Source organism: Amblyomma americanum, chromosome 2, assembly GCF_052857255.1.
Source record: "Amblyomma americanum isolate KBUSLIRL-KWMA chromosome 2, ASM5285725v1, whole genome shotgun sequence".
Taxonomy (NCBI): Eukaryota; Metazoa; Arthropoda; class Arachnida; order Ixodida; family Ixodidae; genus Amblyomma; species Amblyomma americanum.
The window spans coordinates 186,771,722-186,785,266 of NC_135498.1; the positions used below are offsets into that span (position 1 = coordinate 186,771,722).

The window sequence follows — 13,545 nt, forward strand, 5'->3', positions numbered from 1 at the left end:
GCAGCGCTTCTACGTGACTTGCCGCTCCGCGCGTTCGTTTCACGGTACGTAGCAGAGTGATTTGTCTAACAGGAAAGGCGTCGTCGCGCCGAACGGGCGATGGCGTTCCGTATGCTCACTGGCAGTGCTGCAACAAGCTGTCGCGTTCCACTCTTTAAGGCAAAGCTTAATTGTCCTACAATTTTTTTATTTGTTTTTGTGGAAAGAAAATGGCACAGTAACCGTCTCAAATATCTCGGTGGACAACTGAACCGCGCCGTAAAGGAAGAGATAGAGGGAGATAAAGAGGGAAGATAAAGCTGAAAATTGATAGTTGGATTTTGAGGAAAGGCGCGGCGCTGCGCAGCGGCAGAACACCTGTGGCTCGGTGCTACTTGTGGCGCATGCGCAATAGTGACTAGGGAGCGAAAGAGAGAGAGAAATATCCGCGGCGAGGTGCGCGTTGTGACGTCATGTGCCTCCTCGGAGTACCGCCACGGCGAAATCGCAGGTTCGCGGCCAGTAAAGCTTTCCCTTTAATAGAAGTTGAGTTAGCAACGCTTCTTAAGAACCTACATGTAATGAAATTAATCTCGAATTAAAAACAACAGAAAATAAATATAAAGAAAAACAAAGACAAAACAAACATTAAAGAAAAAATAGAGGACGCTTAAGCTTCGTCTCTAAGAGCGGGACGCGACACCGTATCGCAGCGTTGCCAAGTGGTCTACGGAACCCCATCGGCGCGTTCGGCGGGATTCCTTGCCCGTTGGGCAACTTATGAAAAGGAAAATTCACCTGCCGCGTGGCTGAGTGGTTACAGCGCTCGGCTACTGATCCGAGTTCCCGAGTTCGAACCCGGCAGCGGCGGCCACATTTCGATGGAGGCGAAACCGTAAGGCGCTCATGTGCTGTGCGATGTCAGAGTACGTTAAAGATCCCCAGGCGGTCGAAATTATTCCGGAGCCGTCCACTATGGCACCTGTTTCTTCCTTTCTTCTTTTACTCCCTGTTTTACTCCTCCCTTACGGCACAGTTCAGGTGTGCGCCGAGATGTGATAGATACCGTGCTCTTTCCTTTCCTCAAAAACCAAATTTCAAATAGCGCCTTCCCCGCCGCGGTGGCAGAGTGGTTAGGGCGCTCTGCTACTGATCCGGAGTTCCCACTTTCGAACCCGACCGCGGTGTCTTCGTGTTATGGAAGCAAAACGCTAAGGCGCCCGTGTGCTGTGCGATGTCAGTGCGCGTTAAAGATCCCCACGTGGTCGAAATTATTCCGGAGCTCTCCACTACGGCACCTCTCTCTCCGTTTCTTCTTTCACTCTCTTCTTTATCCCTTCCCTTACGGCGTGGTTCAGGTGTCCAACGATATGTGAGACAGATAATGCGCCATTTGCTTTCCCCTAAATCCAATTAATATTATTATTATTAATAGACCTTTCTCAACTATCTCGGTGGACACCCTACCCGCGCCATCTGAGAAGGTAAATGAAATGAAAATTGGTTTTGAGGAAAGCAAAATAATGCCTGTCTCGCATACCTCGGTGGACACCCGAACCGCACCGTAAGGGAAGGAATATTTCCGATGCGCGGTGACGACTAAAACAAACTACTGCTACGACACCAACGGATTTTCGACCGAACGAGCTGTAATAATAATAATAATTGGTTTTTGGGGAAAGGAAATGGCGCAGTATCTGTCTCATATATCGTTGGACACCCGAACCGCGCCGTAAGGGAAGGGATAAAGGAGGGAGAGAAAGAAGAAAGGAAGAGGAGGTGCCGTAGTGGAGGGCTCCGGAATAATTTCGACCACCTGGGTATCTTTAACGTGCACTGACATCGCACCGCACACGGGCGCCTTAGCGTTTTTCCTCCATTAAAACGCAGCCTCCGCGGTCGGGTTCGAACCCGGGAACACCGGATAAGTAGTTGTAAGTAAAACAGAAATGAAAACTGAAGGGAGAATGAGGCCAGGGAAAGGCTTTCGCATTGCGCTCTTAAGCAGACATAAGTGGAATTAAGCCCCTCATTATTTTTCTTTCACTACAAACTTCCTCCCTTTCCTCAGGTCGTGGTCAAAGAGTGCACCGATTTGTGAGGCAGTTACTACGCCTTTCCTTTCCTCTGAAATGACAATCACAACGGAGACGCACCCGCCACGGTGGCTCACTGGATAGGGCGCTCGGCTACTGATCCGGAGTTCCCGGGTTCGATCCCGACCACAGCGGCTGCGTTTTTATGGAGGCAAAACGCTTAAGTGCCACTGTGCTGTGCGATGTCAGTGCACGTTAAAGATCCCCAGGTGGTCTAAATTATTGCGGAGCCCTCTACTACGGCCCGTCTTTCTTCCTTTCTTTCACTCCTCCTTTGTCCCTTCCCTTACAGCGCGGTTCACGTGTCCAACGATATATGAGACAGATACTGCGCAATTTCCTTTTCCCAAACACCAATATTATTATTATTATTAACGGAGACGCACAACAGCCAATTTAGGAAGCAGCGTCACTGTACCCAATACGTGATCTCTTCGCGCGGAGAAGGGAAGGCCTCCTTGTGACTCCGTGCGGTTTATCTAGCGGACAAGGCGTCACGCTGAACTGGCTTATGGTTTATCGGGATTTAACGTCCAAAAGCGGCTCAGGCTATGAGAGACGCCGTAGTGAAGGGCTCCGAAAATTTCTACCACCTGGGGTTCTTTAACGTGCACTGACGTCGCATAACACACGGACCTCTAGAATTTCGCCTCCATCGAAATTCGATCGCCGCGGCCGGGATCGTACCCGCGTCTTTCGGGCCAGCAGCCGAGCGCCATAACCACTAAGCCACCGCGGCGGCTACGCTGAACTGGAAATTGGTTTTTGGGGAAAGGAAATGGCTCAGTATCTCTCCCACATATCGGCGAAGACAAGAACCGCGTCGTAAGGAAAGGGATAAAGGAGGGAGTGAAACAAGAAAGGAAGAAATGTGCCGTATTGGAGGGCTCCGGAATAATTTCGACCACCTGCAGATCTTTAACGTGCACTGACATCGCAAAGCACACGGGTGCCTTAGCGTTTCGCCTCCATCAAAACGCTGAGCTGGCAATGGCGTTCTGTGGACTCTTGGGCAGCGCTGCAACACCTTGCCGCGTTCCACTCGTAAGGCACCTTTGTAGCTTAAGCTCGCAACCTGAAGCATGGCTGCCCGGAGGACACGGCCATGGTATCACAATCCACCCGTTATATTCAAGCTTAAAATCACTTGCGGCACGATGCTATAATTGCCTCAGCACAGTTAACAGATGTCGCCTTGAGTCAAAAACACACACCTGTATTTCGATCCAACTACTGGTTGCGTTCGTACCTCAACTTAACAAAACCAGCGTCAGAGCTCCAGCTAGCCTTCCAGTTCGTGCCCACGCATGTCACCTATATAAGACCGACTGGCAGTAAATTGCACGCCTAGCATTTCAGTCCTCGCAACGCACACTAAAGTTAGCTCAATAGCCTGCGTGGAGGAGGGAAAAAGGATATTCTGGATAACTCTCGGAAGTACACAGTATGTAGGCACAGGCACATATCTCCACTATCGCACATAGCATTCGACAGCACCATCCACCTCCCGAAAATGCGCCTTGTCTGGACACCTGGGCAAGTGTGACTTGTCCTACCAATGAGTGCGTCCATGCGAAAGTCCGCGGTCTTACTTCTGAGTGCCGCAGGAAGAGTGTTGTCGGTAACGCGTTACAAGTAACGGCGTTACCGGTAACGCGTTACTTTTTTAGGTTACTTAGTTACTCGTTACCAATTCGGAACTCTAACGGGTAAAGTACTTACGTTAACATTTTTCGGTAACGTGAGGTGTCACGTTACTAGTTGCTTTTTGTTTCAGTTATGACCCACTCCGCCCCCTTTTTTAGAAAAAAGCGCAGAACATTTAAAGTGATGTAAATAAACACAACGTACAGGTGCTCCCGACAACCCTTGTTGGGTCTCGCTTGCATGCCAGAAAACAGCTGCCCTTGACAACGCACCCAACTAAAAAAAGACAGAATAGCCATAAAGCACAAAACACCGCACGAACACGCATTCACCCACTTTCATTCACCTACCTCCCCTTCCCAAACCACTCACACACAACTCTCTACAGAGTGGAAGCATGCCGAGCATTTTGGAAAATCACATTTTTCAGAATTACTCTAAATTTGTTGAGAGTTCAGCTATATTTTTTTGGGAAGTTAGAATTAATGTTGGAGTGTCATTTTGTGTTTATTTCCACATTCAGAAGATGGCTTCATCATGTGCCACGGTTAGAATCCAACCCATGTAAGTCTGCAGGCAACTTAAGGCCACTATAACATTTCTAAGCTCCTGCACATTTGTGCAAAGTATTCTCGTTAAATGAGGATATCGCGTAAAATCGATGTTTGGGCTAGATTTTATATGTGAAATGTGAGCTTTATAAAACAGTTATTGTAAGCTCTTAAGGTGACGAAAACTTAAAATTAATGGTCATGAAGTAACGGCAAAGTAACGTGCGGTACTTTTTTCGGTAGCGGTAACGATAACGCGTAACGGTAACAGTAACGATAACCTTTTTTTTGTAGGTAACGTAGGGCGGTAACGCGTTCCTTTTTTTAACATAACGAGTAACGTATTTAGTTACTTTTTTCGGTAATGCCTACAACACTGCGCAGGAAGGCAGTCTCAACCCAGGGGAGGTCGAGGTCATATTACCCACCTATTCACCCATGCTCCAAGATTACCGACTGCTCCGCAGATCATACCCACCCCTTACAAATATCTCCGCCGAGAGGAGGTGGCCTCCTAGCTGGCACCAATCCAGACTAACACTTTGCCCCATCAATTACCTAGGGACACATTTTACCCAACGCGCTACCCTGCGAATTGCCCTTCTTGTGACGCTCGTGCAACCGCCTGCCACATCGCATGAGAATGCCCCAACCTCCCTCAGCGCATCCCAAACCTTTCCCCTCCCAGTCCGAGTGGGAAGCCGCCCTTTCCAGCACGGTCCTGCACGGCCAGCGTGACCTGATCGCCCGAACCATCTGGATAGCTACGGCAGATTGTGCCCTCGACCAAGGGCTTCACCTCCATGTGAGGTGGCGTATTCTAATCCTTCTAGTTTGGGTTGATTTATTCGAAGCTAGGCCGATATTTTTTTGTTTGAAACACGAGTTACGAGACTCTTAGGTCGGCTTACATTCGATGATTTTGTCGTTGTATTCATAAAATACGACAACGCACAAAAACAAAAAAGGTAGCATGCAGGTTGCGCCCCATGAAACGCCAAGAATCACGCCTATGTCGGTAAGAGTGCATGAGCACTGGCTACCATTTTCACCTCGTTTTCTCGGTTTCAAGTATAAAAGTCATTTTAATTATATCCATTTGTAAATGCCATTATCGATTTCTCTCTCATTTATAACGAAAATGCCATGTGAACAGGGGGTGTGGCTCGAGCAGATTGTTCCTTCTGTGCGTTTTTTTTTTCGTTACACAACATGAAATTCCAGCAACATTCGCCTGTCCTGAAGGCTGAGGCGCAAGCCTCGATGTCTGCATTGGTCATCCAAAAATGTTCTCTCGTCTTGCCGCTATGCACTGAAATAAGCATCTTTTCTTCACTTCTGTTCTACCCACATTGACACCTCCTTGAAGAATTGTAATTTATTCCCCGCCAGTTCGATTTCTGCTCAGGCAGTGCTTTAAACATATTGTTACGTGCTTTGCACGCACGGGGGTTTATTCAAAGAGGGGACCGGTCGAAGCAGGAAGGAAGCAGGAAGCCTAGCAGCGTCCTTCAGCTCTCTCTTTTTTTTCCTCTTTCTCCGCGGGTCAGTCCTTCATCTTCTGCTTCTTCCGTCGAGGTTCTGTGGAAGCACGTTACAATATGCTGCTCAGCTTACTCTTTTATAGTTTTTCGGCTTTATATTTATATACTTTAGCAAACCTTGGAGCATGGATGATCCCCCAGCCTTATTTAACAGATTGAAGACATGTGGTAGTTCCGGGCTTCCGCAACGTCGCCAAAAAAAATCGCTTGCTCCACCTAAACATGGCTATGCCCCTGAAACTTTTCCTCAAAGTAAAGCAATAGATCTAGAAAGGACGCACGGCTCTGCTGTCGCATCCACGCTCTTCATTAAGAACGCATTAAGGGCATTAAAAGCATTAAGTGCACTAATACAGGTGAAAGTCCTGATGATAGGCGAGTTGGAAAGGTTGTTCCACATCATATATCCGGTAGTACCGCTTCCCCATATAATTATGCCCGATATCAATTACCAGTATCCCATGCAAAATCTTGGAGTGCATTCCTGACTCCGAAATTTTCCACTTTCTTGATTCAAATTCGCTTTTCCCATGCACAACAAGCCTTCCGGAAAACATTGTCATGCGAAACACAACTAATAACTTTTACGCATAAGCTCCGCCTAGTCATTGACCTAACAGACCTAACATGGTCCCTTCGTTAACCATATATCTGAGCCAATCGAATGTGCTGATATCTGCGACGAATATATTCTTCTGCCCCCGTATCTCTAAAATTCCTCCTTTACAAAACATTAGTCCGTACTAAACTTTAGTATGCCTCTTTTGTATGGGACCCGAGCTCTGATAAGCTAACAAACTCACTCTAACATGTTCAGAATAATTCTAGTCGGTTCATTCTTCATAACTACAGTGTGACTACCAGTTTTTCTACCATGAAACAAACCTTAAGTCTGCCGTCACTTGCCTCTCACCCCTATAATTCTCGCCTTTGCCTTTTTCACGAAATATACTTCCATAACACCCACCTGCGCAATGAACTAATCTCTAATCCGTCCTATCGTTCTGCCCGCGTTGACCACTCTCACAAATTTGGTATTATTTCTTGCCGCACTAATTCCTGTTCCCATAGTTTTATTCCACACACACTACAGGACTGGAACCGCATTCCCGGACTTTTCGCCGCCATTGAAGACTATCATTGTTTTAACAATGTACTAGCTAAAACTGTATGATTGGGAGTCTAACATCTTGCATTTTTATTTTTTGTTGCGTTGCTTGCTTTTTTTAATGTGTTATCTATTTACTCATTTCCCTCTGTAATGCCAAGCGGCCCTGAGGGTATTAATATATGAAATGAAATGAAACGGATGATGGATGTCAGTGAGGAGGACAGTGATATTCGTCACCACCCATAGCGTTTCAGACTGGATCAGTCTGACGGCGCACGCCGCCACGGCTTTCATGGAGCAACTGCAAGCGCACCTGAAATTGCTAAGCGGTTATGCGTACGCCGCTCTGTCGCAAGTGCTATGTACCATGTAGAACAAAGCACTGGAGGGAGCGGAGAAGCACGATTGAAGCTACAGGGCACGAAACCGCTCTACTTCCACCGTCGTTGGTTTGCACCCGCTCGGAACATCGGGACAGGAATCTTCTCGGTCTGCTACATGCCGTTCGGACTGAAAATCTCGGCTATCATTGAGTCTTAATTTCAGGAATCGGCTTCGCGGGAGTTTCTACACATTGTCCCAAACGCATGCGAAATAGCGGTCTCAGTTTGAAAATACCCGTCGCAATCACGCATACGACTACGTCATGCCCAACATTGTCGGACAAAAATTTTGAAACCTGTACTTGTAAGATACTGTCAGAAAATACTGAGAGCAATGATGCATTCTTCTGATACGCAGCAAAATCTTTGTTTAAAAGTTTCTGTCGATCGCAACAAACAGTTAATACGGCCTAAGAAAGCCAACGGAGAGCGCTTTTGACGATTGCAAAAATGTTACTATAAAAAAAATGCAAAACTTCCGTCGGTTGATCTGCGGGTATATTGATTGTTAGAGCGAAATCTTGCACTATATGAAAAAAATTCCGCTCATAAGCGGTTTCCCGCTCAGAAATGTTTTTGTCCAGAATTGCTCGGTATGAAAGCACATGTTGTGGATGTTATTTTGGTAGCGCGGCATTTCAACTAGCGAGGCGCTTTTGCGCATGATCCAATTATCTTTGTCGCATTACGTTTTGTGAGCTGTTAGATGATGGTATTTAGCATTCTGGTTTAAACTGAACGCTCTCTATTCCCTCCCACACCCGCAGCTGAGCGTCAACAGCACCCTGGATATGAGCATCGCCGACAACGCGGGCCTGCGCCTCGCCTTCAAGGTAACCTCACAGGCTTCATTCGGCCGGGATGCTTCGATGGCCAATGCCTCTATTGTGGACGAGTGAAACGCTACTATTTTTGTTTTAAAAGTGCTTTCGTGCCGTTGTGTCGGTACCGGCAAGTAAATTTGCGTGCACTGTGCCTCATTTTCTCGATTAACCATTTGACGCAAAAACCTTCATGACAAAATACGTACAGGAAAACACACAGTGTCTTCTACTGCGTGTCTTCCTTGCGAACGTTTTTGTGTTGATCTAACTTGTCACCCGTCTGAATGACGCACAATTTTAGTGCTTTTTAGGCTGTCGCTCAGTAGGAAACGTTTACGTGGCATGAGCCGTTTACAAACGAGTTTTTACTGCATATGCGGTGGTACTGTCACTGCGGAAACGATAATCTGGCTTGCCGCAACTACCTACCACCGCCACACTCAATCCACCTACACCCCTCCCCCCCCCCCCGCCGCAAACTCCCTACCTTCACCATATGCCATGCACCACACCCCACCCAACTTTGGCCTCCAGAATCGCCGCCCACCGCTAACCCTGCTACCTCCGCCTACATATAGCAGAAGCTCACACACCATCGGAACGAACTGGCAGCTCCATAGAACTCACACACGAAGAGCGAAAAGAAGATGCCCTACACTAGCACCAGCCATCAACCTAACCTTCTTGCTAGCGGACACTTCGCTTAACCACACGCAGCAACCCCCGCACTGAAGCGAAATTAATTGCCGCAACTTTCAGGCAACTGGACGCGACAAATTAGAAAAGCACCAAAGGAAAAAACAACACCCTAAAATGCATCTTGGTTACGCAGTTTATCGCATCAGACCATCTGAGCGTCTATCACTTGTTGGTCCACACCACAGGTCTTCCCAATAAATTATTCTGAATTGAACCAGCGCTTTCCAGTTCTTTAGTTTCCTTCACCTCGAACATTGCTTGAGGAATCTAGCTCCAGGGTCAAGGCATTTTAAATTGTCGCTTTTCCTCTACACATTCTGCTGTGTAAGTGTGTCGACTAATTTAGATATGTCTAATTGCGCGCTGTTGCGAACTCACATAGGCGTTCCGGGTGTACATGACTAAGTACGAGGAGCGCTACGGCATGTACTCCATACCCGGAATGGAGCCCTGGACCATGGAGCAGGTCTTCTTCATCGCCTACGCCCTGGTGAGGAAATCATGGATGATGCTTTCTTAGCACGTTTTTCATGGGCTTTTTGTACCATCTTACTTCGTCGTGTCGTTGGTTTCTTAAAGAAGACCGGAAAGTTGATTTTGAATAGAACTCCATGACCGAGAAAACCTGAATAAGGCATTATAGTCATATTTGCCTATGCTGCTCAGCTTTCTTTCCATATGTACATAAGGGATAAATTATAGAAACCTGGTAGTTGATCTGCCCGCGCTCTCGTCACATTCCAAGCACAAAATAGTAACAAATGAGCCCGGTAAGCGCGAAATTGCCAGATTCGTGTGCTTCTGATGGGTAATCCTCGATATTAACTCATTTATAGAATATTTTTAAATAACATCAAACAATTATCTGCATTTTTCTAAAGGTACCGAATTATCTAGACACGAAATATTGCAAAACTCAATAATCACTTAGTTTTCCTGTGCAGTACATAGAGTCACGTGTGAAAAGGATTTAGCGACCAGCACATGGAATGTCTGGGCCTCATGGCACCGCCATTCGGCAAGGACTCTGCGATGTCAGCGCACGCTAGAAAATCCTGGGCGGTTGTAATTAATCCGGAACCCTCCACTAGGAAATTTCTTTCAGCAGTTTATAGCACCCTTCATACACTCCTTGGTGACGCAGTTCAGAGGTCCACAGGGAGTGGCACCAACGCTGCCTCTTCCCGTTCCTGACAAAGCATCTAAATTTTTCGTGTGCTAGCGTACGCTACTACATTGTTTACTTCTCGCCTGTTTTCTCACATTTCTTCTCCTTTCCACTGGGTTGCCAGTCACGATGCGAGGTCTCGAGGAAGCGCTCCATGTACTTCTACCTGCGCCCCCGAGACCAGATACCAAACCGCTTTCGGTAAGTCCCCATTCGTGGCTGATGGATTGTCGTCCGAGGGCCCGCAGTTCGCTCTCAGAAGCACGGTGCAGGGATAATCCTGTTAATCACCCGCACTGGTACTCATCGATCGATTGACGCACCCGCCAACTGACTTCACAGCGGGCTTTTGCACCTTCAATCGCGTCGGCCAGCTCTTGTATGCTAACTGCACTGTTGATAAAGATACGTCTACGCCACCGTCACCACCCTATTCCTTTCAGTTTTGTTGGCAAAGTTTGTAGGCAGTTGGCAAAGTAAACCAAAAGGAAAGCACGACACGTGGTTCAACGTCCCGTTCGCAGTGCACAGGAAGCAACTGCTCACCTCCCAAAACTGGCGCCATGAGTCTTTCAAGGAGTTTAGTACAACTAGATAATTGAAGAGCTCAGCGCATTACAGTCGCTAGCACGCCACACTGGCTCTGGTGGCAGTGAGCTAGTGTGACTTATTGTTTTGTTTGCTCTTACAAAGAAATATGATCACATAATCTGTATACATGACTGTCAAACTTTATATTAAATATATGATATTTGAAGAGAATCCAATCAAAATCATACCAAGCCTCCGTTCATTACGCACTCCCTTGGCCATGGACACCTTCGACGTCAACCACTTAGCCGCCAGATTTGCCACGCCGGAGACAATAGTGGAAATGTATTGCCTTTATTTTCTTAAAGGTGCCTTTTGAGTCGTAAAAATTCCGGTCCTTAAACTGTTCGCTGGCTCTCTTTGTCATCCATGCCCAAAAACATGTCGCCTTGTTGCGGGACGCTAGCGACAGTGCGCGCCGCGCTTACGGTATATTTCCGCCCACACCCTCTTCTTTCGGTTAAGAAAAGTCAAGGTTGAAAAAGCTCTTCGTACGGACATTCGTTCGTACTACAAAGAGTATACTTCGAAACTGATCGCAGAGTGAGTTTCCTCTTAGCTGCGTGCAGTAACGTTTGCGTGTATTTGCACCCCTCCCACGCACTCCCTTCCCCACCGGCTTTTTTTTTTCGCAGGACCATCATACCGCTGATGAATTTTGAGCGGTTCGCAGCCATCTTCGGCTGCAAGACGGGCAGCATCATGAACCCAGACCAGAAGTGCATCGTCTGGTAGCCACCGCCAGCCGTCCATTCTCTCCGCGCATCAGCCGAGAAATCTGTGTGGAGCGGAAAAAAGCAAGGCTTTTCCGACGGCCTCAAGCACTGGTTATGTCAAAGTGCGCCATAAAGTTCTGATGTCGCGTCTGTCGTTCTGCATTTGTGTTCTGCATGTAATAAGTGCATGTAAATGCGCAATGAATCAACGAACAGGTAAGGTCGAGAGGGATGTTTTAGCACTTTCGCTGGCTGTTTTAGCACCTTCCCTGCTTCTTCGGGCACACGTATTACTTCAGCGGGACCTCAGGCTCTCCCTATTGGCAGCTGTACAACAGTAACGTGCCCACGTTGCACCCATCAATGTTTGTCACATCGTTAATGTCCTGGCCACTGACGTCCCAGTGCCGAAACATTCAGAAAACACCAGCTGCGACATTACCCTAAGTTAATTTTGTCTGTGCTCTGATCTCTTACTACTTTTCCAGTCAAATAAGAGCGGGCGAAATTGTGCGTCTTTTTTCGAGAGCGACCCGACCTTGTGCAACTGCATGATATTATTCATGACCAGTGCCGCGATCGAGGCATTACGCAGCCGATAGAGGAGGCAGCAAATTTGTCTTGGTGGGGGTACGGTGCCATGTCCTTGCACCACACAGACAGACTGAGAGCGCAGCTCGGAGTAATGTGCAGGCGCCACTGCATGTGGTCATTGCCTTGCTGTCACGCGTAAGAGTTCGCCGCAGCTCAAATCTACACGCCCTAGAATATAATTCCCTACCTTCACTCGACAAGGCCAGGACTGCTCGCGAAAGACTGGCACGAAAAGTACCACGAATGACGGAGTAGAGCCTCCCTCTCTCTACAAACGAAGCTGCTAGCCTGGAGACGAGCAATCAAAAGGATCCTCATGTTATGTGCTGATGATTTATTCCTTAAGACTGCGACCTTGGAAGACTGTCGCTGTTTGCAATCTGACATCAGCAACATCGAGAAATGGTGCTTGATGAATAAGCTCGTCGATTGCCTCTCGCGCATTTAGACATATCGGTGTCATTTCTCGTTTAAAACGATAATTTCGTAGGTACGAATGTCTGCGCACTCTTTACTGTTCTCTCGTTAGGCCACGTCTCGAGTTTGCATCATTAGCTTGGGATAGTGTTTCCGTTACCTCTGGCAATAAAATCGAAAATGTTCAGAGGAAGTTTGTGCGCATCCTTCATGATAGATATAATAGGCGCCATCGTTTCTACGACTACGATTCTCTTCTAGCAGACCTTGGTACGTCTGCACTTCATGACAGGCGTCTCGCGCGTGACAAGCATTTTCTATAAGTTGTGCTCGGCTCTATTGACTGCGACCAGTTATTGTTGTCATTGCGATATCGTATGCCTCAGGGAAAAACCACCAAATGCCGTGGTACATTTTATCCTCACATGCATGCCATTTCACCAATGACTGGTTTGCAAATAACGTACTGTAACTTCTAAAGCGAAAGTTTTATTGGCCGCAAACTCGTGATTTCGTCGCGGCGGTACTCCATCGAGGCACGTGACGTCACAAAGCGCGCCTCCCCGCGGAAGGATACAGTGCTTCGCGCGCTAGCCGCGCCATTTGGCATGACGTCACACCGCACCGCTCTCCGCCGCCGCCGTTTGGTAGGACGTAACACCGCGTTCCTCGTTGCGCTCACCTCCGCTCGCTTCGACAGCTGCGTGGCATGCGTGATAAGATGTCACAGGATTGAAAAGGGGAGCTGGCGTGCGCCGCAAACAGAGTTGAGGCGACAGTATCGACGGATACAATTCTGATAAGCTGTAGGAGGCCTGGAATCGTTAGCGGTACGAGATGAAGAGGAAACGAATCGCCCAAGAAACAGACGAACAGCGCGCCGAACGACTGGCTAAACGCCGCCGCGAATGTGCCGCCGCGAGCCAGGCACGTTTAACGTCCGGTGTCTCGAACGTTAGCAGCAGCGATAGCAGCCGGAGGAGAGACCTGAGTCCTGCTTCACTGAAGACGGCCCGTGATGAACGATGGAATGCGACCAAGAGACTTCAGCGACGGGCTCAAGAAACCGAACAACAACGTGCCGTTAACCCAGAGAATAGGCGTAAGAGTGACGCGACCCCTTCAATCTTTGGATATAGCTTCGGTGCTGAAATCAAACATGGACCTACAGGTCATACTGGACGTTTATGCCTGTGCTTCAAACGTAGTGGAATATGTGAACAAT

The 13,545-nt window shown here is 47.7% G+C and overlaps 1 protein-coding gene across 1 annotated transcript in view; it reads left to right on the forward strand.

Moving 5' to 3' along the window:
* The window catches only part of LOC144119373 (neprilysin-1-like), a 91,025-nt gene extending 79,675 nt beyond the window's left edge, over window positions 1–11,350 (forward strand). The window contains exons 21-23 of the mRNA XM_077652009.1: window positions 8,079–8,144; window positions 10,127–10,203; window positions 11,229–11,350. Of these exons, the coding sequence (XP_077508135.1) occupies window positions 8,079–8,144; window positions 10,127–10,203; window positions 11,229–11,328 (243 nt within the window). The 3' untranslated portion in view covers window positions 11,329–11,350. The remainder of the gene's footprint in view (window positions 1–8,078; window positions 8,145–10,126; window positions 10,204–11,228) is intronic.
* The last annotated feature ends 2,195 nt before the right edge of the window (window positions 11,351–13,545 follow it).